This window comes from Siniperca chuatsi, linkage group LG19 (genome assembly GCF_020085105.1).
Source record: "Siniperca chuatsi isolate FFG_IHB_CAS linkage group LG19, ASM2008510v1, whole genome shotgun sequence".
NCBI lineage: Eukaryota > Metazoa > Chordata > Actinopteri > Centrarchiformes > Sinipercidae > Siniperca > Siniperca chuatsi.
Genome location: NC_058060.1, coordinates 20,845,474 through 20,871,073, shown reverse-complemented (window position 1 = coordinate 20,871,073; position 25,600 = coordinate 20,845,474). Strand labels below are relative to the sequence as shown.

Below are 25,600 nucleotides of genomic sequence, written 5' to 3'. Positions count from 1 at the left end.
AGAACTGAAACGATTAAATGATTAGTAGATTGACAGAAAAATTATCGTCAACTGTTTTAATAATTGCCTAATTGTTTGAGTCAGTTTTCAAGCAAAAAATGCAGAACATTCCTGACTTCCTGCTTCTCCAATTGGTTTTCTTTGTTTTACATCATTTTAAACTAATTATCTTTTGGTTTTAGACTGTTGTTCGGGGAAATTAAGCAAGTTGAAGCAGTCTCATGAGGCTTTAGGAAATTATGATGGGTATTTTTCACTAATCTCTGACATGTTATTGACTAAACAATTAATAGATTATTCAAGAAAATGTGTTCATTGCAACACCTAGCTATGCAAAATGATAATTTCTTTCATCCCATGACACTGTTTTGACAGCGATACTTTCCCTGTCTGTTTCTGTCCTGCACACTTGTAAAAAGTCAGTTAGAAACCTAATAGATCATCTGTCTCCAGGACAAATCTAGCTGGGGAAATCAGGTTTCACTAATCGCCTACCTCTTGTTATATACATGATGTTTAAGATATTAGATTACTGCATAAAGACATCATTAACTTGGATACTTGCAGTTAGTGCATGTTAAGCGCACTGTTTGTGTGCTGGAAGTTGTGCTAAGTGTGTAGCGTCTTGGTAATACTGGTAATAATGGTCTGAAGTGTTTTTGCTTTGCCATCAGTTGGATCTGAAACATGAAAGAAGAAGAAGAGAGGGAAACAAAGAGGGAGACAGGGAGAAAGGTTGAGACAGACATGCACATTGAAATAAGGAATATTTACTTTAATAAGTTTAACTCTGTAATCTCAGATTTCAAAGAGCTAAATGACCTCTCAAAATTAAAAATACTCCCGGGAGAAGTAGACAGGGCATATCTTCCTGCCTAATATGTATCAACATGCCACAACCCGAGGGACAGTGAATGACCTAGACACACACACACACACACACACACATTCATAAAAAAAAGTTGCAGTGCATAGTTTTCACTTATTTGTATTTGTATCATTTAACTGCAAGTCTACAATTTATATTATTATTATTATCTTACTTATCTGTATATATTTTAATAGCACATGTCTTATGTTCATGTAAATGTTTTTATTTCACACTTGCTTTGACAATGTTTTTTGTCTGTTTTCCGTGCTGCCAATAAAGCCCATTGAATTGAACTGAGAAAGAGCAAGAGGGTAATACAGATTGAGAAAAACAGAAAGAGAGAGACAAAGGAAAAGAGATGGAGGGAGAAAGAGCACAAAAGCAGGCGACAATGAAAGATGATTAGCTCCTGTGCTGACTCTGGCCTAGGACATTGGGTCATTCATTTTACCATAAATCTATTCCACACCACTCCGGAGTTGGGTGAAGAAGAATCAGGCCTCAGGTGAAAAGCGCATTAAAATGCATGGTGGAAAATCAGAGTCGGCCATGTTTGAATCAAAGCCAACATCAGAGACTGATACGTTCCCTGAATCCCCACCAGGCTCAGAGTAGAGACTGTGCAATCATTACAGGAAATTAATGGAAAAATGGTAGCTGTTAGGAGAAGTTGCCCTGTTGCTGAGGTAGCAGACCATTCATATAAAAGAAATCCACTAAACTAGGCTGGAGAGATCTATTTATTCATGATTATATAATCATTTTGTAATTTCAACATAGTTTATGTTTTCTCATCCTTGTAATAATCTTGCAGGTGATTCATAGTGAGCCTTTGGTCATCAACATTAGATTAAACATAAAGCAATCTGTCTGGTGATTGTATGCAATTACACAATCATGCGAAAACAATGATTGTTATGTTGGGATCACAAGATATTTATTGAAGTGATCACAAGGCAATAATTACATAATCACAAGAAGACAAAGCTTGTTATTTTAAATTTACAAATCGATCATCCCATGATCATATGAAAACAAAACATTAAAGCTGCACTAATCATTTTATTTATATTAAAAATGGATCAAATGACTATGTTAGTTTCGTTTATTATCCTTTCAGAAATTCTCTTTGTGTCTGTGGTAACTGTCAAACAAACACAACCACAACAAAAAAGACAGACCTGTGGAGTCCACGTGCTTTATCTAACCAGAGTGCATCAGTAATGAACAGAGAGAGCTCTTACTCCCTCTTCATCCATCTGCGCACACACACTGAATTTATACTGATATCCAGTGTGCACAGACACACAAACAAAAAATTATTTCCATTATTCTCAAGACTCTCACCCTTTGCTGTTGCTCTCAACTCATCGTGTGCCCACGACCCCAGCCCCCTGTCCACACCAAACACGCCACGGTGTCGGCCAATCAGAAACCTTCATTATGAATAGAGGTGCTGTGATTGTCTGTAATCAAAGTCTCTGTCTGTGGGAGACTCAGTGTAATGGAGGTAAAGTGCCCCTGGACTGGCACTTGCACCGTATGTGCTGATTAGCTCTGATTTAAGACTTAGCCACTTCAGCAACAATTTACTGCTTAAAAACACATTCATCGATTATGCAATTAACATGTAGAAAAAGATTGCACGTGGCTGTGCTGCCATCTGCCTCCGCTCCCATGTAAATTAGTGTTTGTTTCAGTGTGAACAGATTGTAGCCACTGACCAATGAGGAATAAGTATACAATTAGCTCGCCGTAAAATCACGATACTCACGGGTTCACGGTTCGATCCACTCACAATACTTACTAAAAAAGTTTGACTGAAAATATTTAGCTATTTAGTTTGCATTTTTTTAAACCAAAGGGAGATTTTGAGTCACTATTAATGCAAAGAAGGAAAAGAAGCAAATGTAGACAAAAATATTCAGATTTGTTCAACGTGCTGTAAACTGAGGCAAAAACACATCTGCACGAGTTACAAATGTTACAACTTTAGTGAAAAACCACTTCAGTGATCAGAAGAAGCAGAAAATGCACTTCCCTGTAAAGGTTCGTTCATTATCTTTGAGTGAAAGAGAACACAGATGGTCTGTTCGAAGCTGCTCGATGTATTGATAAGATTTACTTGATATTTTGATCCGTTTTTCACTTGTTCTGTACTTGCCCTTCCTCAGGCATTGTCTCCCTAATTTCCCTGGCCGTTCTGTCATACGAGCGTTACTGCACCATGATGGTGCCCACTATAGCCGATGGCAGAGACTACCGCCCGGCGCTGGGAGGGATCTGCTTCTCCTGGCTCTACTCTGTGGCCTGGACTGTACCTCCGCTGCTGGGCTGGAGCAGATACGGGCCCGAGGGTCCAGGCACCACCTGCTCAGTGGACTGGAGGACCCAGACGCCAAACAATATCTCCTACATTGTCTGCCTGTTCGCCTTCTGCCTGGTCTTGCCGTTTGGCGTTATCCTCTACTCCTACGGCAAGCTGCTGCACGCCATCAGACAGGTGCGATTCTGCAAATGTGAATGTTATATGAGAGTTTGTTCCAAAGTGAGATAATTTGCCTTTGTGAGTGTCTATGAGACAGCAAAAGGACTTTAAGGTAGTTTTGAAATAAGACACCAGAAAGAAAGTATGTATATTAAAGTAATTCAAATGCATACCAGCAGTGCACTCCCGTATCTGTGACCTTAACTGATCCACTGACTGTTCAATCAGAGGTTGCGGAGTTGACAAGAGAGGAAAGAATATGAGTTCATACATTTCAAAGCTGAGAAATGAAGCCATGCATCAGCTAATCTCAACAATCTCCAATCAGGTTTGACATCTCAACAAAGTAGTCTATCAAAGCTGCCATCACTAATTTATTTTTTCGTCTTCTGCTTTACACTGCTGCTGACGGCCACTGTGAGATTTTTCTTCAAGTGTCTGAAGCCATGTCCTATTTGCAGAATGTAATTTACACCTTGATGCAAGAACAGTTGGCACAAGAGAGGTTAAGACATGATCCAATTTCTAGATGACAGCCAGCATTTTCTATTCTGATATTGCTGCTTAACCGGTAAAGTATTTTGTCTACTCCTGTCATGTATTCCTAAAAGTAAGTTATGTGCTAATGAAAGCTTCATTTTTAGGGGCTTTTTAAAAACGTTAATGGTGGCACTTGCATTACGCAAACACGAGGGATGAACGGTGAAAGTTTGGGAGGTACGTGTAATACATTTGGAGATGCAGTTTGTGTGAGTACACATGCTTGCTTAGAAATAATATATGTTTTGTTTCAGGTTTGATCTCTTTCTATTTCTCCCCTCACCTGAGTCAAAAATTATCTAGTTCAAACAGGATTGAGTTTGAATTAGACTAAACTGAAACTGAAGGTACTGGCACACACATGGTGTACAACAGTGAGAAAGTTTGAAATAGGATTCATGGCAGCCTAATCTGAGGTCCAGCAAGTACAACGAGATGACGTAATTAAAAGAGCGTCGATTCCCAAATGGTTAACAATGTTGAAAACGTGATGGAAATATGTCATTTACGATTGTTTCATGTATTAATTTGAGGATAGTTAGTCTTCTCATCGCTCCACACAGATCTGATGTTTTCGTCTGCCAACATTCTTCTCTCTTCAGTGACGAGTGATGTCAAGTCATATACATCATGAGTTATTAAGTCTGTTTCTATTGCACTTTGTTGCATTTTGTTTTTAATCAGTAAACCAACTTTTCCACCTCAGCCAAGCATTAAAAAATCTTGGCAGTGCCTGACTCCACCGGGGGCCGGTCAGAGCCACCTCACTGAGCTTCACACTGGCTCCTCGGAAACCTATGGGTGATGTCTCGGAGACTCCGTCCATATTTTATTTCAGAGCTCACTCTCCTTTCGCTTCACAGATTTTCAGAATAATATCCACCTGTCTATTAATTCAATCAACATCAAATTAATTTCTTTCAGACACAGAATAAATAGATTTATTTCCTGCAGCATTCTAAATAAATAGACACCCTCAGTAGCCCTCTATGCTAACAGGGTTACAAAGGCAAAATTTTCTAATCTAGTAGTGTGATAATGTACTAAATATAGTGATGAAACAGGCTAGAATAATAACTTCTCCATTTCCAAACACAGTGTAATAGTATTTCTATTGGCCGACCAATCACATCTGCTCGGTCAAAGCTGAAAAACAGTGAAAAATGTATCTGAAAACAAGTATATACTGATAAGTATGTAAAAAGATGCATAATGCTTATGCTTGTGTTACCATAATCTAATATTCTAATGCTCTGAGGATTGATTGATAGATTTGTTTATTTGAGTGTCCTGCACCTTATGGTGCCCAGTCCGTATGGGCTTACAAGACACTGGACAACAACAATAACCAGGATGGCCACTTGACCAATCACAACATACAGTTCCACAAATTTAACATGTCAGAACATTCACTTTCCATAACAAATAAGGTCTTATTATGATGGATGTGTTCTCTGTCTTAGTTTTCATGCATTTTCTATAAATCTTGCTAAAGCAAAAACCTCCTCATTAAAGAGCCAACTCAACATATTACCTTCAGACAACCAACACAAATCATGGATCCTCAACAGCATTTTTCATACAAATGATTATACAAGTTGCTGTACATGGGGCAATGGAATACAAAATGAAATTCATCCTCAAGAACACTAAGATCACAAAAAAATGCATAAACGCTGCTCTTCAGGAATACCTTTTATATCTGCCTACCTCAATTGCCAGAGGCAAGGTACCAGTTCTTAACTGAGCACACAGGGACCTGCCCTCTCTGTAAATTTAATTGTGAAAGGAAGCAGTGACTCTCAATTTCACCATTACACACCGGTAAGCTCAGTATTTAAAATAGGTCAGAGTACATAGGTTAAAATAAGCAAAGGTCCTTATGCTGAATTGCAGGTTTAATAAGTTAAAACAATAGAGTTATGCAGCTGTGTGATGGGTGTAACCTAATGGGTGTAATTTGCCTAATCTTCGCGAGTCTTTAGACTGAAGTGGAAACGCACACAACAGTGGGCTGAAGAACATTTTACTTCCTTGAAAAGTAGTTCCTGGGGATAAAAGTTCCAGGTACTTTGGGTGGAAACGCGGCTTAAAGTTGTTTGTGCATTACGATAGTGCCAGGCTTACTGTGGAAGTTTTGGGTTGCAGTGAAACAAAGTTGAGAAAACCAGGTAATAGTAGGTCAGAGTAAAGTTGAGAGTGGTACCTTCTGGTGGGAGCTGAGAGAATTTCAAAGAGTTAAGTTAGAAAGCTGAAAGTAGTAGTTAAGGAATGGGAGTAGAGAGCAGCACAAAGGTCTTGTCTACAGGCTGGTGTTAACGACAGGATTACAGACAACTGTCATTACACTCTGCTGAGGCTCTTCATTAAACCTACAGACCTTCACACCAACTGTCAGCTAATCACAGAGAACAAAAACTCTTCACTTAGCTGTATGTGTCTGTATACATGGGTGTCTGTGTGGTGTACCAGGGCTGCAGCTACTGTACCACCGACAACACCAAGAGCATGCATTCATATTGTTTCAAATAATGTGGGGGTTTTAATGATCTGAGGAGGAGTTTATAGTCTACAATTACACACAAATTATACACAGTGGGTTTTGAAAGTTGATCTTTTTAGACTCAATATCTTTAACTTTAATGCAGGTTTGAAAAAGCATCATGTTGGGAGATAAAAGTTACAAAAAACTTAATTGATCAGTTAAATGAAGAAATAAATATATATGGGTGGTTTGCACTGGGAATTTGAACTCAGTATTTCTAAAATCCTGCCTGTGTATCTGCATGTTTGTGTATGTCAGACTGTAGGTGGCAGGTGTCTGAGCTGTCCTTGTTCTTCTGCAAATGTGGCTGCTTGTTTTTGCCTTTATCCTGATAAAATATATCTTTTATGTTATTTAGACCTAAGAATTAGGTTTGCATTGATGTTTGGTTTTCTGCGTCATATGGCTTCTCCAAACTTTGTGTGGGATGGTTAAATGTGTTTGTTCGCTGCGATGAACCACACTGTTCGTTTCTGTGAGCCCTGGGTGTTGATGCGTTGCTGTTTTCACAAGAATTTAATTTGCCACACCATTTGCTGGTTCATGTGCCATGCCTCTGTGGGTTTCTGCCATGTCTGCAAGCACAATGAACTTTTTTTGTGTAGCTTTATGGAGCAGTATCTTGATTAAAGTGTAATTATATAAAATTATAAAAACATAATTCAATAGAAAGTGTAAGATTGGTTGAAATTTCCTCAATACCTCAAAATAGTGCTCACTAGAAGGAAGTGGAAAAGAAAATTAAACGAATTCCTAAGATAAAAGCATAAACCCACATCAGCTGTTCAAACACTTTTACTTTTACTGCTAACAATATTAATAATTTTTAGCCATGCATGCGGCATGGCTCTATGGATGGCAATGGTGGTTGGTCAGTCCACCACTTTGGTCCAGACTATCTAAGTATCTCAACAAATATTTGATGGATTTAAATTTTATTCAGACATTTGAGGTCCCCAGAAGATGAATCCTACTGACTTTGGTGATCCCCTGACTTTTTATCTAGAGCTACCAGCAGGTTAAAGTTTTCACTTATCCTGTGAAATATCTCAACATCTACTAGATGGATTGGTACAAAATTTGGTGCAGAAGTTCATGGTTCCTAGAGGATGAACGACCTTTCCTGTAGCGCCACCATGAGATTGACATTTGTTTTTTTTGTGTGAAATGTCTCAAGAACACTTGGATGGATCGCCATGAAAGTTGGTACAGATATTCATGTCCTCCTCAGCAAGCATTGTAATAACTTTGGTGATTCTCTGACTTTTCATCTAGTACCATCATCAGGTCAAAACGTCTCTCCAATAGTTTGTTTTATGACCAGATCCCTGCAGAACTAATGAGATTCCCATCAGCCTCTGCTGTATTTTGTGTTTTCTACCAATTAGCAAATGTTAGCATGCTAACATGCTCAACTAAGATGGGGTGAAGAAACATTACACCTGCTTAACATCAGCATGTTAGCATTGTCATTGTGATCACGTTAGCATGCCTAGCATTTCACTCAAAGCACCGTAGTGCCTAAGCACCGTGGCTGTATGAAAGAGTACAGCCTCGCAGAGCCGCTAGCATGGCTGTAGACTCTTGTTTTACAAACCCATTCTAATTCTCTAGTGGATAATTTCTTAAGTTCAGGAACCCTGATCACTGATATTAATCTTGCACTATTTTTAAGATCATTGGAGATTTGTATGACAGTCAGATGGAACAAAGACCAAAATATGAATCATGTGCAAATCACCTCAAAGCAAACATCTGTAAGAAAAGCAAGAGACAGAGCCCTAAAAACATTAATGTGACCCAAGAATGATTATGAAAGAAAAAACACTTCAGCCCCACAGCGGTGGGGATTTGTGGTTTCTCGGGAACAGAACATGGACGTGTCCGGGGAGTGGCCTATCAATACAATATTTCGTCCACACAGGTTTATTTATTTTAATTTTGTTAGTACTTTATACTGTGACTGTATTTTTGAATGTGCATTGTTTTCTTTTGTATGTAACCTACTTTTGAAAGCACACTTTCTTTCTGAGGACTTAAAGTATATATAATGTATGGAAGCTTTATATTACATTTGTATGGTGCCACTCTGTTGTGTTGTAATTTGGTAGGTCTACAGAACCATTACTTCCTGCAGTGTCAGAGAAGATTTGCTCTCAAGATTAGTTAAAGTCCTTATACACAAGTTGATTTCCCATCATTGATCGTGCCAGACACCTAAAATTAAAGGTGTTATTGATAACATAGTAGGTATGCTATTAAAACCCACAGCACTCCACATTAGACAGACAGCTACAGTAAAAGTTGACCCTGGCCCAGGCGGACCAGTGACTGGTCAATCAACTTGCCCTGCAACTTGTACTGGCCCCAGGCCATGGGTTATGTCAGACCCTGGCCCACTTCTAAATCCCCTCTGATACACATACACATACACGATACTCTTTGTTATAACGTTACATTGTTTGAGGGGACTATTTTATGGGTTATTGTTGTTCGGACGATTAAGCTAAGATAGCTAACGTGCTAACTTCAGTTTCCGTTTTTTCCACACTAACTGGCAACTATACCATGTGATACCAATATTGTTATACTATTGGCTCACAAGCCTTGTTAGAAGCAGGAACCAAACGTCAGACATCTCACACAGAGATAAATAAACGTTAATTTTGGACCTGTCTAAAAGCTCTGTGGATGTTTTTATATATATATTCGTCTACATAAAAATGTTATCAATGTAACCTTTAATTTGGGCTATTTTCACTGACTAGGGTTGACATCACAACCTGAATTTGACCTTTAGACTGATAAGATGGGTGCATTTCCTCTCTTGGTGCAGTTTTCAGAGAGAGAAAGTGACTCTTCAGATGATGATGATGATGCTTTCTGAATTAATTAAACTGAGAAACAGAGGAAAACAAAGCCAGATGTAGTGAGAAGTCTCTCAGCATCCTGTCAGTGTCAGTGTCAGATTAGGATGGATGGCAGGTATGTTGATGGATCCTCGTAGGCGTAGAGAAGAGGAGATGGAGAAATAAACAGAAAAAAGGGATGGTTGAGAGAGAAGAGGCCTGTGGAAGAGTTATGGCTGAAAATTTTTTCCCTCTGCTTTTAACTACACTGCAGAGCTTGATATTTCGACACCAGGTCACACCAGTCTCTCCGTCCTTTTACAAAATTATTCGAGTTTAAGGGTCATGTGTGTGCATGTGTGTTTGTGACAGGAGAATACTCTTTCTACTACTCAGGAGGTCATCTACCACACTGAGCTAAAGATAAATAGTTTCTTTAAAAACTGTATTTGACTTTATTCTAAACATGTGTAAGTGCATAATTGATTGTTTATTACCCTTTATAAATAATTTATTAACATTTATTAACAATATAACATTTATAACTGCTGACTTGATGGGTTAATGGAAAGTGGGAACTCATGAGCATTTGTTAATGACTTAACTGTTAATGACTCACCAGCAAGAAAGATTTTCTACAACCTGGAAACTCAAAAATTACTCTTAATGGATTATTAATGTTAAGAAATCACTTAATAATTCTTTATAGATAAATTATAAAGCCATTAAAATTTTTAAACCCTTTGGGTGCCTAATGAGAAAGTGGCGGAGTACCTTTTATGTTGCCATGTGACTGTAAATTCTTTTCAACCCATTTCACTCATGGAGTACCTCAGGGATCGATCCTTGGTCCTTTAGTATTCTCCATGACATTGCATTGGGCATTTAAGTTAAAACAACAAATCTGTTTCAATTTCTTCTCTTAACTTGATTTGTTAAATTGTATTTGATTGAATCATATGTATTTATATTTAATTTCACTTTGATCTACGCATTTCTTGTTTTTTGGCTGTGACTTGTTTTTGAAAAGTTAAAAATATTTTGCACTAAAGTTACTAGCATTCATTGACTGTGAGAAGTTGCTCTTTTTCCTTTTTTGTGATTATTCTATATTTTAAACTTTTTTTGCCAACCAACCCAATCTGTAAAACTGATCTAATCAATATCCTCACAATAACAATGGCTCAAATGACTGTGTAAGCCCATAGCCAACTCTGCAGTTCCCCTCAGCACTGTGGAGCATTTACCATCTTTCAGTTCATTGTTTTTTTTTTGGCTCTCAGCTTTAATGTTTTGGTTCACTGTCACTGCTCTCATAAATGTTGTTTCCAGGCACAGACCTTAAGAGTTGTCAAAGACCAAACAGAGCTAAAAGGAGACTGAATATTGGATGTACCTTCATCTGGTGGCACAACTCCAAATGGATGTTAATAGGGAACTGTTTGCTAACTTGTTAGCCATATCAGCTTTATAATGTATAAACTCTAATTTTTACTGTTGTCTGTGAACTGAATAGTTTGGTGACCTACTAACTGCTGAGCAAACCAGTTCAGTCACGTTTTTTTCCATTTCTTTTGACCACATCAAATGAACTGCTGAGCAAAATAAACAAATTAAAGCAGTATGCAGTTTTGGTATCACATACTAATGATATTGTGGGAAGGTTAAGAAAGCTGTTTGTGATTTTGTTGGATGATAAAGCCCAGTTTTTGCAGAGTTGTCAGAGAACCTGAAGGCAGACAGATAACTTGTCTTTGTCCCACGTATTAGTTTTGCATTTGCAAGTGCTTCAGCTGGCTTTGAGCACATTACACAATACACAAAATTCATAGCTACTGGCGATCCACTTCAGGTTATTAAACTATCTTCCAAATTACCAAATTGATAAGTGATTCAACTCATTAAAACAAACATATTGCCAGAATCTGAAAACAAGAATCGTACAGATAACCGCTTCAGTTAATGAGCTGATAACAATCCTAATCATTTTCACAGCTTTGTTATGATGTGATGATTTTAAAATCTAATGTGTGAAGATCTTTGACAAAATTGTTAATTTACCACAACAAAATACAACTTTATGTGGAGAAAAGACAAGAGAAAATGCTCAAGGTGATCAAGATTGGCATCAGGCGTGGAGTGTGTTGAATTTTTCTCTGCTGTCTGCATATTGAATATATGCATGAGTGTGTGTGTGTGTGTGTGTGTGTGTGTGTGTTTGGGTTAGCATGTGTGTACTACTGTCTCTCAGCAGCCTAGGTGTAAGGTTACCTGGGGGGAAGATAATCCCCTGCTTACATAGCATGCTTTTTTCTTACTTGCAGAGCACACACACACATCTGCACACACACGGACTCATTCCCAGAGTTTTGTATTGTGATTAAATCTCTTGTGTGTGTGTGTGTGTGTGTGTTTATGTGTGTATACTGTATGTTGAAACCTGAGACACTGTACAAGAGAAAGAAACTGAGGGGAGAGGCGAGTTTCTTGAGGCTTTCGCAGTTTTTCCTCTCATTGGGAGCTTTATTTGTTTTTATGTGGTATTTATAATGATTTTATTGTTATTAAAAAATCTTACAGCACTTTGTTTAAAATGTTTTAACATTAATGCGTATTATGATGCAGTTATGCAATCATCTGCATAGTTCTCAGTCTGAATGACATGATTTGTTTCCTTTTTTCATATCGCGGATATAAGATTAATAGTTCACATTTGCAAGAGTGATTACATCTGCATCAGTGCTTGTAATACAACAACACTGTTTCCTCTTCTCCATGATAGCTTTTCTATATAGTGTCTAATCAAAAGAGGAAACGAATCACAGTTTGACCATTTGAAAAGTGTAAATCCCAAAAATAGATATTAAAATCTTTTGATAGGTTTATATGTAAAAGAAGTCCCTGGTTAAAGTCCCTGGTACCAACAGTCCCTGGTGGGACCACTTTCCTACGCACATACGGATACAACTCTCCACACATATTTGCAAATAATATTGCTAGAATAATACCTCCTGTAGGTTTTCAGGGCCTTTAAATTCCAATAATCGCTCTTAATGCCAACCAAACTTTGAGCAGACATGTCAGGACACATCATTAATTTTTTACCTTGGCTCAGGTGAGGGTTTTAGATGCAGCAAATAACTGTGAAGTTTTACTTTTCTGACAATTTCATTGTTTTTGCAACTGACACCTTACATCATCATCCCAACTCCTATGTGTGACTGTCTCTCTGATTTGCACCAATCTAGGTTATCACTGACTGTAGCAACAACTTACCTTTTCCTGTCTTGCTCTCTCTCAGGTAGGTAGAGTGGGCTCAGACATGTGTCCTTGTAAAAAGAGAAAGAAGCTCCTTCATCTCTCTGACCGTCCTTGTACTTAAAATATGTTAAATGATGTACTTGATGAAGAAAGGAGAAGAAAATTCAAGATTTGCAGTTGTATGGATATTGAGTTGTATCTACTCATGCACCAGAAGCATTTCTGGGCTTCCTGAAAACAGCTCAACAACAGCAGCTCTGACACAATAAATATCTATAGGCTAATCTCTGCCATGTTTCAGGACTCCTGTGCAGCTCTGGGGCGCCTCTGTCTGCTTTTTCAATTTAAGGTGTGGACTTAAGATTCAAGCCTTTGCTTCTGCACAGAAATGTACAAATTTTGTCTCCTTTGTCCTTCCTTTCAGTGTGATGGACAATCAGGCCGTAGACTTTCCACCTATGCAAGTCTTTCTCCTGAAGCATAGACTGCTTTTCTAATTTGTTTTGTTTTGGACAACTGCACATGGAGACTGAATTAGAAATTTGCCCTTGGTACAACTGGGCAACCACACAAAAGTTTTTACTTTGAAGAACTGATCAAACTAAGTTTGGTAATTGCCTCATATTAAAAGGAATAGTTCAACATTTTTGGAAACACATATTTGCTGTTTTGCCAGAAGTTAGATAAAAAGATCGATACCACTCTCATATCTGTAAGCTAAATACAGCAGGCAGTTAGCTTAGCTTAGAATAAAGCTGAGCAAAAGTTGGTGCAGAGGCCTGAAATATTCGTAAGACATCCTCGACAGCTGACACAGCACCTGTCACCAGGAATGAGAGGGTGCACTAGCTAACATAGAAGGTATGATTTAGTTTAGCAAATCATTGTTCAAAGGGTGGAAGCTCAGAGATTGAGAATTGTGGAAAAGCTGACTGTTGCCTCAAGTTTCTTTTCTACTCTTTCTACTCTTTTCTAAATAATATCACCTTTGGTTTATTTCTCTGTAAATTATAAAACACACACACACCAGTGCTGGTTTTAGCCTTATAAATACTTTACAATACTACTTGCATTTTTCCAAAGCATACAGTACTATCATTTGTAATAAACTTTCAGAGACATGAAACCTTTTTAAGATAGTAATACATCACAGCAAACATTTTTGTCATCTTTCATTTTTGTCAGTTGCACGCCGAGTTTTCAAAAATCTCCTCTTGGTGAGTTTAAGAATGCTAAGACATCTGATTTGCACAAGTACAAATTATTAACAAAACTGCATGGCCCAAAACCACAGTCTGAATCTTTCTCATGCTACCGCTCCCTGACTCTCTCATCTGTTCAATTTAGATTTTCAAATTACATTGCTTTATTTAATGAATATTTAAGAGTTTCTAAATGCAATATTTATACTGGCAGAAGAGGGTGTGATTGTTTGGGTTTAATGTCACTTGAGTATTTGCAGCTCCTGGAAATGAAAAATGTAATAGATTCAGTTTTGTCATTGTTGTGGGGGATCTATCAGTCAATCTATTGAATATGTGATTGTATGTCTCTCTCTCCTCTGAACTCGGGTGCTTGGTTATAACAAGCATCTGTTCCTAGCAGAAGCAGACATTGGCAACTTGTCCCTCTCTGGGAGTCTGTGGTTTTTTTTGCAAATAAGTGTTACTGCAGTGTAAGACAGCAGACTGCAGTGTTAAATCTATTGCATCACCTAAAGAGTGTTATAGCCAGCAAGATTGAAGAACCACGGGAGGGGAGGGCAAAATTCATGCCCCTCTGCCCCCCCCCCCCCAGTAGGGAGAATTCTGTCATTTACTTTATTGTCTTGAAGATTGAAGTTTGAATTTACCAATTGTAGTGGCGGTTTGTTGTATAGGCGACATAGGAGAAGAGGAAAAATCGCTTTGCACTTGCACCCCAGTTTCTTAGAGTCATAAATCTGTCAACTCTCAACACACAGACATGATACACACACTCCTGGAATCAGCAGGAGCTACACTTTACAGAGATGTTGATATCACCAGTGTCTATCATAGATACACATCTACGAATCAGCTTAAAAATCTAACAAATTACTACAGATTCTGTGATGAGGTCTAAACCCACCATGAAAAGACATGAAAATGAAGCAAAGGTTTATGTAGAAGGACAGACATAACATTTTCATGATGTTTCCTCCCTTTCTCCAATTCTGTGGCATTTGTGCTTCCTGATGGAGCACATTGTCAAATTCAGTCATAATAATTGGAAAGAATATTATACAAAGTTTATAGTTTTATAAGGAAAAGTAATACAAATTTAAGAAGTCATAATATTACATAAAAAGTTTATATTTTGCCAAAAAAAAGACTCAATCTTTTAAAAATAAAATTTTCTATTATAGTAATAAGGCGAGAGCACTCTGTAAGGTTATGTGTTAAAATTCTCAAAACCCCAAGAATGGCCTTAACACTCCGAGTGTAGGATGTGGGTGTTTGTTTAGTGTATTGTACATAAGCTGGCCCCAGGTCAGTACACACTGACAGAGAAGAAGTAGGATTGTCTGATTTGCTGAATTTTCAGGCTAAATTTATTGTACTCCAAGTTGATCAGACTGTACCAACAATGTTTTTTTTCTTCTTCTCACCTGGCTTATTTTTGTGTTTGACTCATGGCAATGCACCAATAAAGTTTTTTCCTCTCCCAGGTCCGCAGTGTGAGTACAGTTGTGACCCGCCGCAGAGATCAGCGAGTGCTGGTCATGATTGTCACAATGGTGGTGTGCTACCTGGTCTGCTGGCTGCCTTATGGAGTGGCAGCTCTGCTCGCCACCTTCGGCCCCCGTGACCTTTTGACCCCGGAGGCGAGCATCACACCGTCGCTGCTGGCCAAGTTCTCCACCGTCATCAACCCTTTTATCTACATATTCATGAACAAACAGGTGAGGCATTCTCTGTCACTGTAACACTCTCATCTTACTGCCGGTTTCTTCTTCTGTTGTCATCTCTCTCTGTCTTCGTGCCGTATCTGTCCACGTGTCTTCTGCCTGTTTTCTTATTGTAAAACATTCTGGGTTAGAAAAAAGTAGCTTCTGTGTATGAAATGTTCTTGTAAAATGTTATTTTATTATGAGGTGGACACACACAATAGTAGTTAAGATTTAGGCATCATTACTGATTGGCCCAAGTTGGACTGAATCCCCTCCAGCTGCTGTTAAATGATTAAAATCAGCTGTGTTCTGATCAACTCGCAACTCGATTATTTTTGACATGATTTTTGCAAGTTGAATTGGGACTATTGACATCATATCATATGTGAGTGGGGGAAACAAAAACACTGGCCAAATATAATGAGCAAACACTAAATGAAAGGTGTGCTGTGAATGAGAAGATTATAGTGCTGTTGATCAGGTTTCAGTTAAAGTTTAAGTTCACTCTTTTAAAATTCACTCACCTCCTGCTGTCTTTAGAGTTACCATCACATCCAAACTTTTTCCCATTTTTGCTTTTCCATGCAAACCGCATGCATAAATTAGCAATTGACAGATCACGGTTTCCATTTTGGTACAGGCATACACAGTTCTTGGCAGAATTTTGAGAGCATGAATTTGACTCTATTCATAGTCTACCTGTCGTCTAATGCATTGTCTTCTGTATTTACTCACTTGTTCAGTATGCTCCCTTCTGAATGTCAAGGCAAAAAAATTGGAATGTTGGTGGAAATAGTCGTTAAGTGTTGGGTGCAGGGTTGGGCTCCAAAGAGCCAAATAACTGGATTTTCTAAGCTCTGATCTTCAACAATCTCTTATCGAACTTTTTATGTCTCTTTCCTGTTTTTCTTTTTTAGCACAGTGTATAAAACATTCTAAATTTTATTTGAGGCTGACCGTCGCTTTCGCTGGTTGAAATGAATGTTGCCAGCAGCTATAATCTGCTGTAGCAATTTAATGTTAATTCAATAAATTACTCCGTGAAAGGCCAAAAAAATGAAAGTTAAATATTGTTTAGTTAAGTTGCTCCCTGCAAGCCGGTGTCTGTATTTGGCCAAAGATAATTTGTAAGAAACACAACTGTACGATTGCAGGTGGCCGCAGCTTTTTGCAGTTCAACAAGAACAACTCTAGTGACGTATGTTGAAAACTGAACCTGAATGGATTCAGGATTTGGATATGATAGAAGGATTTCAAACCGGATTCCAGTTTAATAAAGAAACCATCATATCCCAACCCTAGTGGATTTCATTGTGAATGACAATATAGTAAAACACAGTTGTAATAATATAAAATATGTCTTCATAAGAGAAGTTGACAAATAATGTACATTAATAAACACCTAGACAATGTCCTTTATTTTGGTTACGACTACATTATAAACAATTTATGAAATGTTTATATAGTGCTTATAAAAGCTAAATGAGGAGGTTCAAGTAAAGTGTTAACCTTTTTGTGTAAATTCATAACCTAAACTAAACTGCTGTAGATTAGAGTCAGCTGTGTCTAACAACAGATCACATCTAATTATCTGCTCTGCAAAGAATTAGGCACCCAGGCCAGTAAGTTATGAGATTCACACCCAGGGGAGGTTTAGTTGGTGCAAGCAGACCTCACTCTCCATCTGCTGGCTCCTCATTTATAACTTCAGACAGAACACACACTCCCACATCCAGCTAAACACACATGCGAACACACACAAAAAGACAGAGGTGCGACATTACTGTCATGGTGTCAAAGCCATAACAGCATTAACACATAACACATTCAAGGACACAGCAGTTAAAAAAAAAAAAACGAATGAAAAAGCAAGAGGAAGTAATCTGGTTGATGCCACTGGCCTTCCTAATTGACACCAAAGCAAACTTCAAGGTGCTTTGTGCAGCATTTCACTGTCAATAAATCATTACCACAGTCATTAGTAGATTAGTCTAATACCTGCAGACAAACATGAGCATCACACAGAGGACAGCTCATGTGTGACTCGACACTGCTTTGGACATTTTGACAAGAGTTTCTTTTATCCCTCTGCAAGAAAAACTTCCACTTCCAACTTCTTGTTAGTTTAGCTTGCTGTTCTAGGTTGTTCTTGCTCTTTAAAACAAAATAAACCAATAACAAAAACAGGCAGGGTCATGTACTTGGATGAACATAACCCTCCTTCTGGTTGAATCACCAGTACAAATGATGAACAACTGTATTAGAAAATATCTGGTTCTGGTTGAAAGTTGATGCTTGTGTAAAAAAAACCTAAAAACCATAAAAACCTAATGTGGGAAGTTACCTACAACTCCGAAGGTGCATTTCAGTTTGAAACAGTCAATCACTGAGCTTAAAATGATGTTACATGCGCCGCTAACAGCAGGTGGAAGCTAAAGGTTATGCTGTACTCCACTAAAGTCCTGCATTTAAAACCTTACTTAGGTAAGTAAGTATTATTTACTTAAAGTATCAAAAGTAAAGAAAAATGTTCCCTGTCAGTGTTTTACTCTTATATATGATGTTTCAGGATTAATTTTAAGTAAGAGAATTTCCTCAAACCATAAAGGAACACTTCTTCAGTTTATCAGAAAAATTCACATTCAAAATCACCATATTTGGAGATACATGGCTTTCACTGTACAGGAAGGGTATGAACAATTGTGATGTGAAAAGTAACTAGTAACTAAAGCTGTCAGATAAAAGTAGTGGGGTAAAAAGTACAATGTTTGCCTCTGAGATGTGGTGTAGTAGAAGAATAAAGTTGCACAAAATGGTAAAGTACAAGAACCTTATATTTGTATTTTAGTACAGTACTTGAGTAATGTTGGATTCCACCACTGATCTATACAGGCGCTCAGTTAACCAGGAGACTCCTTAGTTTCTATGTAGAGTAATATTCAGGATATCATTACAATAAACATTTGAAACGGCTATACAGAACGGAAAAAAATACTTCCAAAACCAGCGGCTCCTCCCACTTCACAACTCCAGTATGATGGTTGAAAAATGTGGTGTTGATTAAAAAATAAGTGAATTAGATGACATCATCACCAAAAGCCTTTCCTCACTTCTCTCCCTGACATTTATCTCATCGCCTACTAGTGTCATGTATAATTTCACAATTTATATGACATTCTGTGAAGACACTGACCCTGGATCCCTAATTGACAGATGTAGCTCCAGTCAGAAAAAGCACAACAGGATTAGTGCCATAAAAAAAACCCCATGACAACAGAGTGGAGAGTAGGACAAGACAGGAGGGTGAGACGGATGGACAGATGGGGGAAGAAGTGAGGTAAAGAAATTAAAGTTATGATTGCCAGTTGTGACAGTTGGGAGATAAAATCATTGAATGGTGTTCAGTGATTCTTATCATTCGCCTTCTGATTCGTCATCCTCACTGAGATAGTTTTAACCACGTTTGAGTTTTGCAACTGGAATCAGGACCGTCAACATCGTGTGTGAGCGGGAGAAATAATTATATATGTTACAGTAAAACAGTGCAGTTTGCCGTGAGTGCTGTGAGTAATTAGTTGTAGTTCGCCTCACTCTGATGACATCTGGCACCACGTCTCTCCAACCACCATTTCACCCAAATTTTGCCTTTTTTTATTTATTTCTTTGCCTTTTCTGCACAAACTGCATCATAATTTAGTGAGTCAAAACTTTCACAAATGAAAGATTATTGGGTAGAAGTGAAGGGAGGAAAAAAGAGAAGAAGCAATGACAAAGGTGGGAAGAAAGTAAGGGAGAGGAAACCAAGAATTAAAGAAAGCAGGTAAAGAGAAAGGGGAAGAAAAAAAGTGAGGGACAAAGGTCAGATGGAAAGCTGGAAGAAAAGAAAGAAGAGATGAAAGAAGAAGGAAGGAGCAAAAAGAAAGAAAGTGGGAGGATATGAGGGCTAAAGAAGACAGAAAGTAGTTGAGGAGGGAAGACAAGAAGGGAGGGTGGAAGGAGGGAAGGAAAGAAAAAAAGATATGTAAAACAAAATTAGAAAGATGAAGGTAGGATGAAGGATAATGGGAAGGAAGGAAGGAAGAAAAAGAAAGAAAGAAAAGGAAGGAGGGACAGAAGGAAGGAGGAAAGAAATAAAAAACAAAGATATGAAGAAAGAAAGAAAATAGAAGGAAAGAAGACTGGAAAAAAGGAAGAAAGAAAGAAAGAAAGCAATGTGAAGATGGAAAGTAAGGACGAAGCAGTCTCCGAAAGACAGGAGCAAGAAACAGAACAAAAAGGGTTAGAAGGAATAAAGAACAGAAAATGGCAGTAAAAGTGGGAATGAAAAACGGACATAAAGATGAAAGACAGGTAGAGAAAGATGAAGGAGAAAGGTGACGTGCAGGACGGGTACAGGAAGGGAGTTCTTTTTCATCTCCGAAAGGTAACGTAGCTTTGATTTTGATTAGCATGTGATGTTACTATCAGGTGACCTTTCCTTCTTCTCTCACACATTCACACACACTCTTTTATCAGTCTCTGTCTTTTTTTATCTGCTTCTACCTCAGTCCTGTCTCTCAGGTTGTTTTTCTGTTGGACCGCCTGTCTTGGGAGACATTTAACTTTCTTTGATGACTGATTTGTCACGACGGCACTCTGTCTGGTAGTGCTGGAGGGAAGTTTTCCGCTGCATATGTGTGTGATGATTAAGCTACTAACTGAACTTTCAGGGCCACAGATAAATGCACAGGAGGCCGCACTGTGTGGCGCTTTCAGTCTTCAGTTCCTCCCAGCCCATAACTATGGCAGCAGTGTGTTGAGGCGAGTTGAAGACTTTAAGCGCTGCGCAGATTCATGCCGCGGACCTGAGCTGTCATCATGAGATTCACACCTCTACAGGTGTTTCTGCGAGAGGTGCCACTGCTGATGTCGCTCTGTGAATGTATTTTCTATTTCAAGTCAGTCACATTAACTGTTTCACATCATCTTTTGTTGTTTCTGTTAAAATGTTGCACAGGGTTTAAACACATTTCTGAAATTTTGAGAATAAATGCGAATCAGTGCGTGTTTTCATCGACTGCAAGGACCTCTACGCCTCCAGGACCCTGAGGCGAGCAGGAAAGATTATGGCCAACCCCTCCCACCCCGAACACAAACTTTTTGAAACACCCCCTCTGGCAAGAGGCTGCGGTCCATCAAAACCCATCTTCCCGTCTGCAGCCGGCCTTATCAACAAGGCCTGGGGCCCCCACTGACACTGACTCTTATCCTGCCCCATGGACACTACACGCTACATTAATGTAAAGTCTCCACATCCAACTCAATGCTTAATGTAACATCTTTTGGATTATTATCTCTGCACATTGCACATATTCTTTATACTTTATACTCATGAACATTTGTACATTCCTTGATCAATGTTTTGCATCTTCCATCCTCTTTGTTTCAAATAGCTCATTAAATTTTAGAAACAGATTTATTTTACATATTTTCCTATTTTTCATTTTATATTTTCCTATTTTATATTGATATTTATATATGATTTTTGACTTTTGCATTACTTGTTTTTTCTTTTCTCTTACTATGTTTATTGTTGTGCACCAATATACCAAGGCAAATTCTTTGAATGTGAAAACCTACTTGGCAATAAACCTGATTCTGATTATATGTGTGAATATATTCAATTACAGTACTTTAGTACAATTGTAAGGCACTTTACTTGATTATTTCCATGTACTTCTACTCCACTACATTTACATGATAGCTATAGTTACAAGTTACAAGTTTTGTAAAAGCTGTTTTTTTCTTTGTCCGGACTGGACAAATTCTGGTTGTGGCAATTATCTTATCTTATTGAATTGTATGTATTTATTTATGTATTTCTTAATTTTTCGTTTAAGAAACATTGACTGAGTCAATCTAAAAAAATATTGGTTTCAGCCTTTAATAATTCCACTGTGTGTAACTTCGTATTATAAAATGTAAACTACCTCTGTGACATGTGGTGTTTTTATCAGCTACGATGGTGATAGAGACGGTGTTGACGTTCTGCAAGAGTGCTTTTTCTGACTGGACCTGCGAACATTGCGGTGACAGACAGCCTTGATACCTCTCCTTTTATTCTTATTTTTGGGGCTTTCTGGTAGAGTGAAGGCATGTAACAGTGAGTGGCAGCATGACATGAAAGCTTTGTCTGCAGTAAAAGAAGAAGCAGCAATGTGTATTCAAAAGTGTATTCGAAAAATCTGTTTCCATCTGCCTTCATTACATCCTCTCTTCCTTCAGTCAAGCTAAAAGCTTTAAAAAAAACAAAAGAGTTTCTTGTGTTTCCTGTCAGATTAAAAAAGGTGCATAAAAACAGGTGATGAATGACATACATCACCAAGATTGTGTTTGGTCGTTAGAGAGTTATTATATTATTGCACACAAACTTATCACATGTCTGTATGCCCTGCAGACACGAACACACACACAGATTTTGATTGGCAGGTGAGGAGGTCACTCCTCTGCCTTAAAATCCCAATCTGTGCCTGATTTTAGCTGTAATCCCTCATGACATCAGTTTGCCCTCATGTTCCTCCTGTTTTTTTCCCATCCACCTCAGACATCTCTTTCTCCTTCACACTTCTCACCCCCACGTCACACATCGACCCTTTTTGTTTCCCCAGAGGTTTTGCTTTTAAACCAATGTGGGGTTTTTTATTTCCCAAAGAAAGAAGTAGATTAATACATTCGGATTTGAGACACTAGAAAAGTTAAAACAGAGTGCTAATTTTGTAAACTGCATAATTTCCTTGGGGTAACAAAAATTAATTGGCTCATATATGATGAATTGTGAGCCAATGGCTTAAGTATGTTAGTTAAAAAAGCACGACAAACTGGTTTCATTTGTCATATCAATTACTGGATGTCACTTTTTTCAAAGGGTATAAACATGCTGGAGGATACTTACTATGATAATGTTATAAGATGTACTGAGGTGTCATGTTTCATGCAGCACGCCTGTTTGATCTGCGGCGCCCTGGGGAAATGTAGTAGACTTTAAGTATACGTGTGGAACCAGAGAGTATACTAAGTACACTACGTTTATCCAGGGGAGCACGCTGCCTGCTGGACTCCCAACATGGAGGAAAGAAGAGGGATGAGCTGCAGCTAAATGATATTTATCTTTCTATCTGTCTGTCTAACACTTACTGTTACTGTTACTAAAACATGCATTTATCCATACATTTACCTAGACTCGACTACTGTAACAGTGTCTTTACAGGTCTCTTTACAGGTCTGTCTTGATCAGACAGCTGCAGCTAATTCAGAACGCTGCTGCTCGCATCCTCACTAAGACCAAGAGAGTGGATCACATCACTCCAGTTCTGAGGTCTTCACATTGGCTTCCTGTCTGTCACAGAATCGGTTTCAAATACTACTGTTGGTTTATAAAGCACTGAATGATTTAGGGCCAAAGTAAATTTCTGATCTTCTGCTACGTTATGAACCATCCAGACCTCTCAGGTCGTCTGGGACATGTCTGCTTTCTTTTTATATTGCCCTATGTTGCTTTTATGTTTTATGTAAAGCACTTTTGAATTGCCTTGTTGTTGAAATGTGCTATACAAATAAACTTGCCTTGCCTTACTACAACTATTATTCTGACTATACCACCACTACTACTACTACTTGATCTACTACTGCTTCTACTTCTACTATTTCTATTGCATACATTGTTACACGTACTGGACCACAACTATCACTACTTTTAATTGCTGTTACTGTTACCTTCTAGTACTATTATTACAGGATTACAACCATTAAGTGTGCTACTTTTTATACTGTTTCATGTGGTACTACTTGACTACTAATACTACAAGGTCATCTATTACTATGTCTACAACTACTGTTGCTCACCTGGTCTACTGCAGGTCTACTACTTCTGCTACTACTACTATAACATACACTCACGCATACACTGTACTGAACCACTGCTACTATGTCTAGGCTATGGCTACTAGGTGTACTACTTTTGATATTATATCATGTACTGCTGATTACTGTTTTTAACTATGTATCCATTATTTAATTGAGTAGGATCTGTTTGAAGGCTTTTCCATCAACCAATTAGTAGAAGGATAATTAAAGTAATTGTATGTATTTTCTTTCATTTTATCTCATTTAAATCTAATTTTGTTCTATTTGAATTGATTTATTCTGGTTTCTATTGCTTATTGTTTTTGAATGTCACTCTAATGCTTTTCTTTGCTTAAAGCATTTTGAATTGCCTCTGTGTTTGAAATGTGCCTTACTATTAGTCCCATTATCACAACTATTACTATTGTATGTAGTGTACAACTGCATTTATTACTACACTCTTAATAATGACAGTAATCCTGTATGTGTCTTTGTTTGTGTGTGTGTAGTTCTACAGGTGTTTCAGGGCGTTCTTTAGCTGCTCCACCCCTGAGCGAGGCTCCACCTTAAAGACATTTTCGCGACCGACCAAGACGCTCCGCACCGTCCGCCAGGAGAAGGAACACCACTTGTCTGCTCGCGCGCCCTCCTCAGCCCTGCCCACGCCCAGCTCCATCCACCAGTCCTCGCAGGGAGCCAATCACGTGGCTCCATCGCCATCGAATCGAGATTCTGCTGCTTCCCAGATACCTGCTGCTAACAGCCCCAAACCCAAACTGATCCTGGTGGCTCACTACAGGGAATAAAAACAGAGAAACAACAACAGGAGCTGAACGTTTACAGAAAAGAGAAGGAGCGACAAGCAGGGCGCAGGTCTCCAATTAGGAAACAAATCCTCTTAATAGTAGAAGAAGAGCGAGGGCAAAGTCAGCTCAGTGGGAGTCTTAAACAGAAGCTGGGACGTTTTAATCCCAGAACAGGTTATCATTGCTCTGTGAAGTCGGCATACAGGGATACACACAAAATGTCAGTCTCACCCTGTTTACCAGAGGCACTGTATACAAAGCAGGAGACTAAGCACAGTGCTTCATGTTTCATGTTGTTACAGACTTCTTTACAGACCAGATTACAGGCGAAAAAACCCCACATAAATAGGTCGAGGTGTCTTTGTCACGTAACTAAATAATGTTCTTTCTTCATCTGAGAAATTATTCAGGAACATTTTTGGGAAAGCACAGTGTTCTTTGGTGGAGATTTCATAAACTGTTTGGTTGTGTTGGTTTTGTTTTTGGTAAACAGGGCAATGAGGTATTTTGTCAGCTCAAGTGTGTAGCTTCCGTTAGCAGGATTATTCTTTTTTCGATGATAATTCAGTTGAAGAAGGGGGTATGCATTTTTTCCTGACCCCATTTCCATGCCTGATATTTGAGGATTTGATACAGAGTATTAAAGATCTGTTGAACAATTTAATGCAATTTAGAACTGCGAAGGTTTCTATTATGCCTTTATTTACACTTTGCTGCATATAGGCCCTCTGTCATCTATGCTGGGACTGTAATGAAAGCCATTAAAGGGACATTTCACCATGTTATGAGGGATGTGTAAAGAGATTTTGAGTTGTCTTGATGTTTCTGCTGTTTCTTTGTTTAGTGGAAATGTGGTTTTGTGTTGTCTCTTAATGTATTTTCCTTTGCTTATGTAACATAAATGAAATCAAGTCACAAACAGATTTGAATGTCTCAATCTTTTTCTATTTACTTCACACAAAAATTGTGTGTGTCAGCGTGTGTGTGTGTGTGTGTGTGTCTTCCATCAGAAACTGGAGCTCAGTGTCATTTTACCTCATTCTCTTTCCTTTTAGTCATATTTGCATGTGTTGATTAAGCCATGAATTATTAACGCAGGCATTATTTACATGGAGGCAGGCAGATTAACGTTCTAAATTACAGCCTTGTCTCAGTGAGAAACAAACAGCAACTGGCACGTTAGAGTAGAATATAACAACTGACAGCCATGAATGAATAATGAGCTGGCGGCTGCAAACACACAAACACTGGCATAAAGTCAATAATGCGTGTCTCGCTGCACATCTGAGCAGCCGCTCAGTGTAAGCATTTAGAGTTTGGGTGAAGTATTTATCTTTTGGGTATTCAAGTCCTGTAGGATTTAAAAAGTGGTTGAATAATATTAAATCATTTCAAACCACCACTTGCTTAGTATTATTAAGCACCAAGTCTATAGATATATTGGAGGT

At 38.3% G+C, this 25,600-nt stretch overlaps 1 protein-coding gene across 2 annotated transcripts in view; it reads left to right on the top strand.

Moving 5' to 3' along the window:
• tmtopsb (teleost multiple tissue opsin b) overlaps positions 1-25,075 on the top strand; it is a 29,410-nt gene extending 4,335 nt beyond the window's left edge. Inside the window, exons 2-4 of one of the 2 annotated variants that reach the window (XM_044177301.1) lie at positions 3,046-3,374; positions 15,244-15,477; positions 23,856-25,075. In XM_044177301.1, the coding sequence (XP_044033236.1) occupies positions 3,046-3,374; positions 15,244-15,477; positions 23,856-24,152 (860 nt within the window). In that variant the 3' untranslated portion in view covers positions 24,153-25,075. Of the gene's footprint in view, positions 1-3,045; positions 3,375-15,243; positions 15,478-20,461; positions 20,956-23,855 lie in introns of those variants that run through there. The other variant, XM_044177302.1, reaches the window with a different exon arrangement.
• The last annotated feature ends 525 nt before the right edge of the window (positions 25,076-25,600 follow it).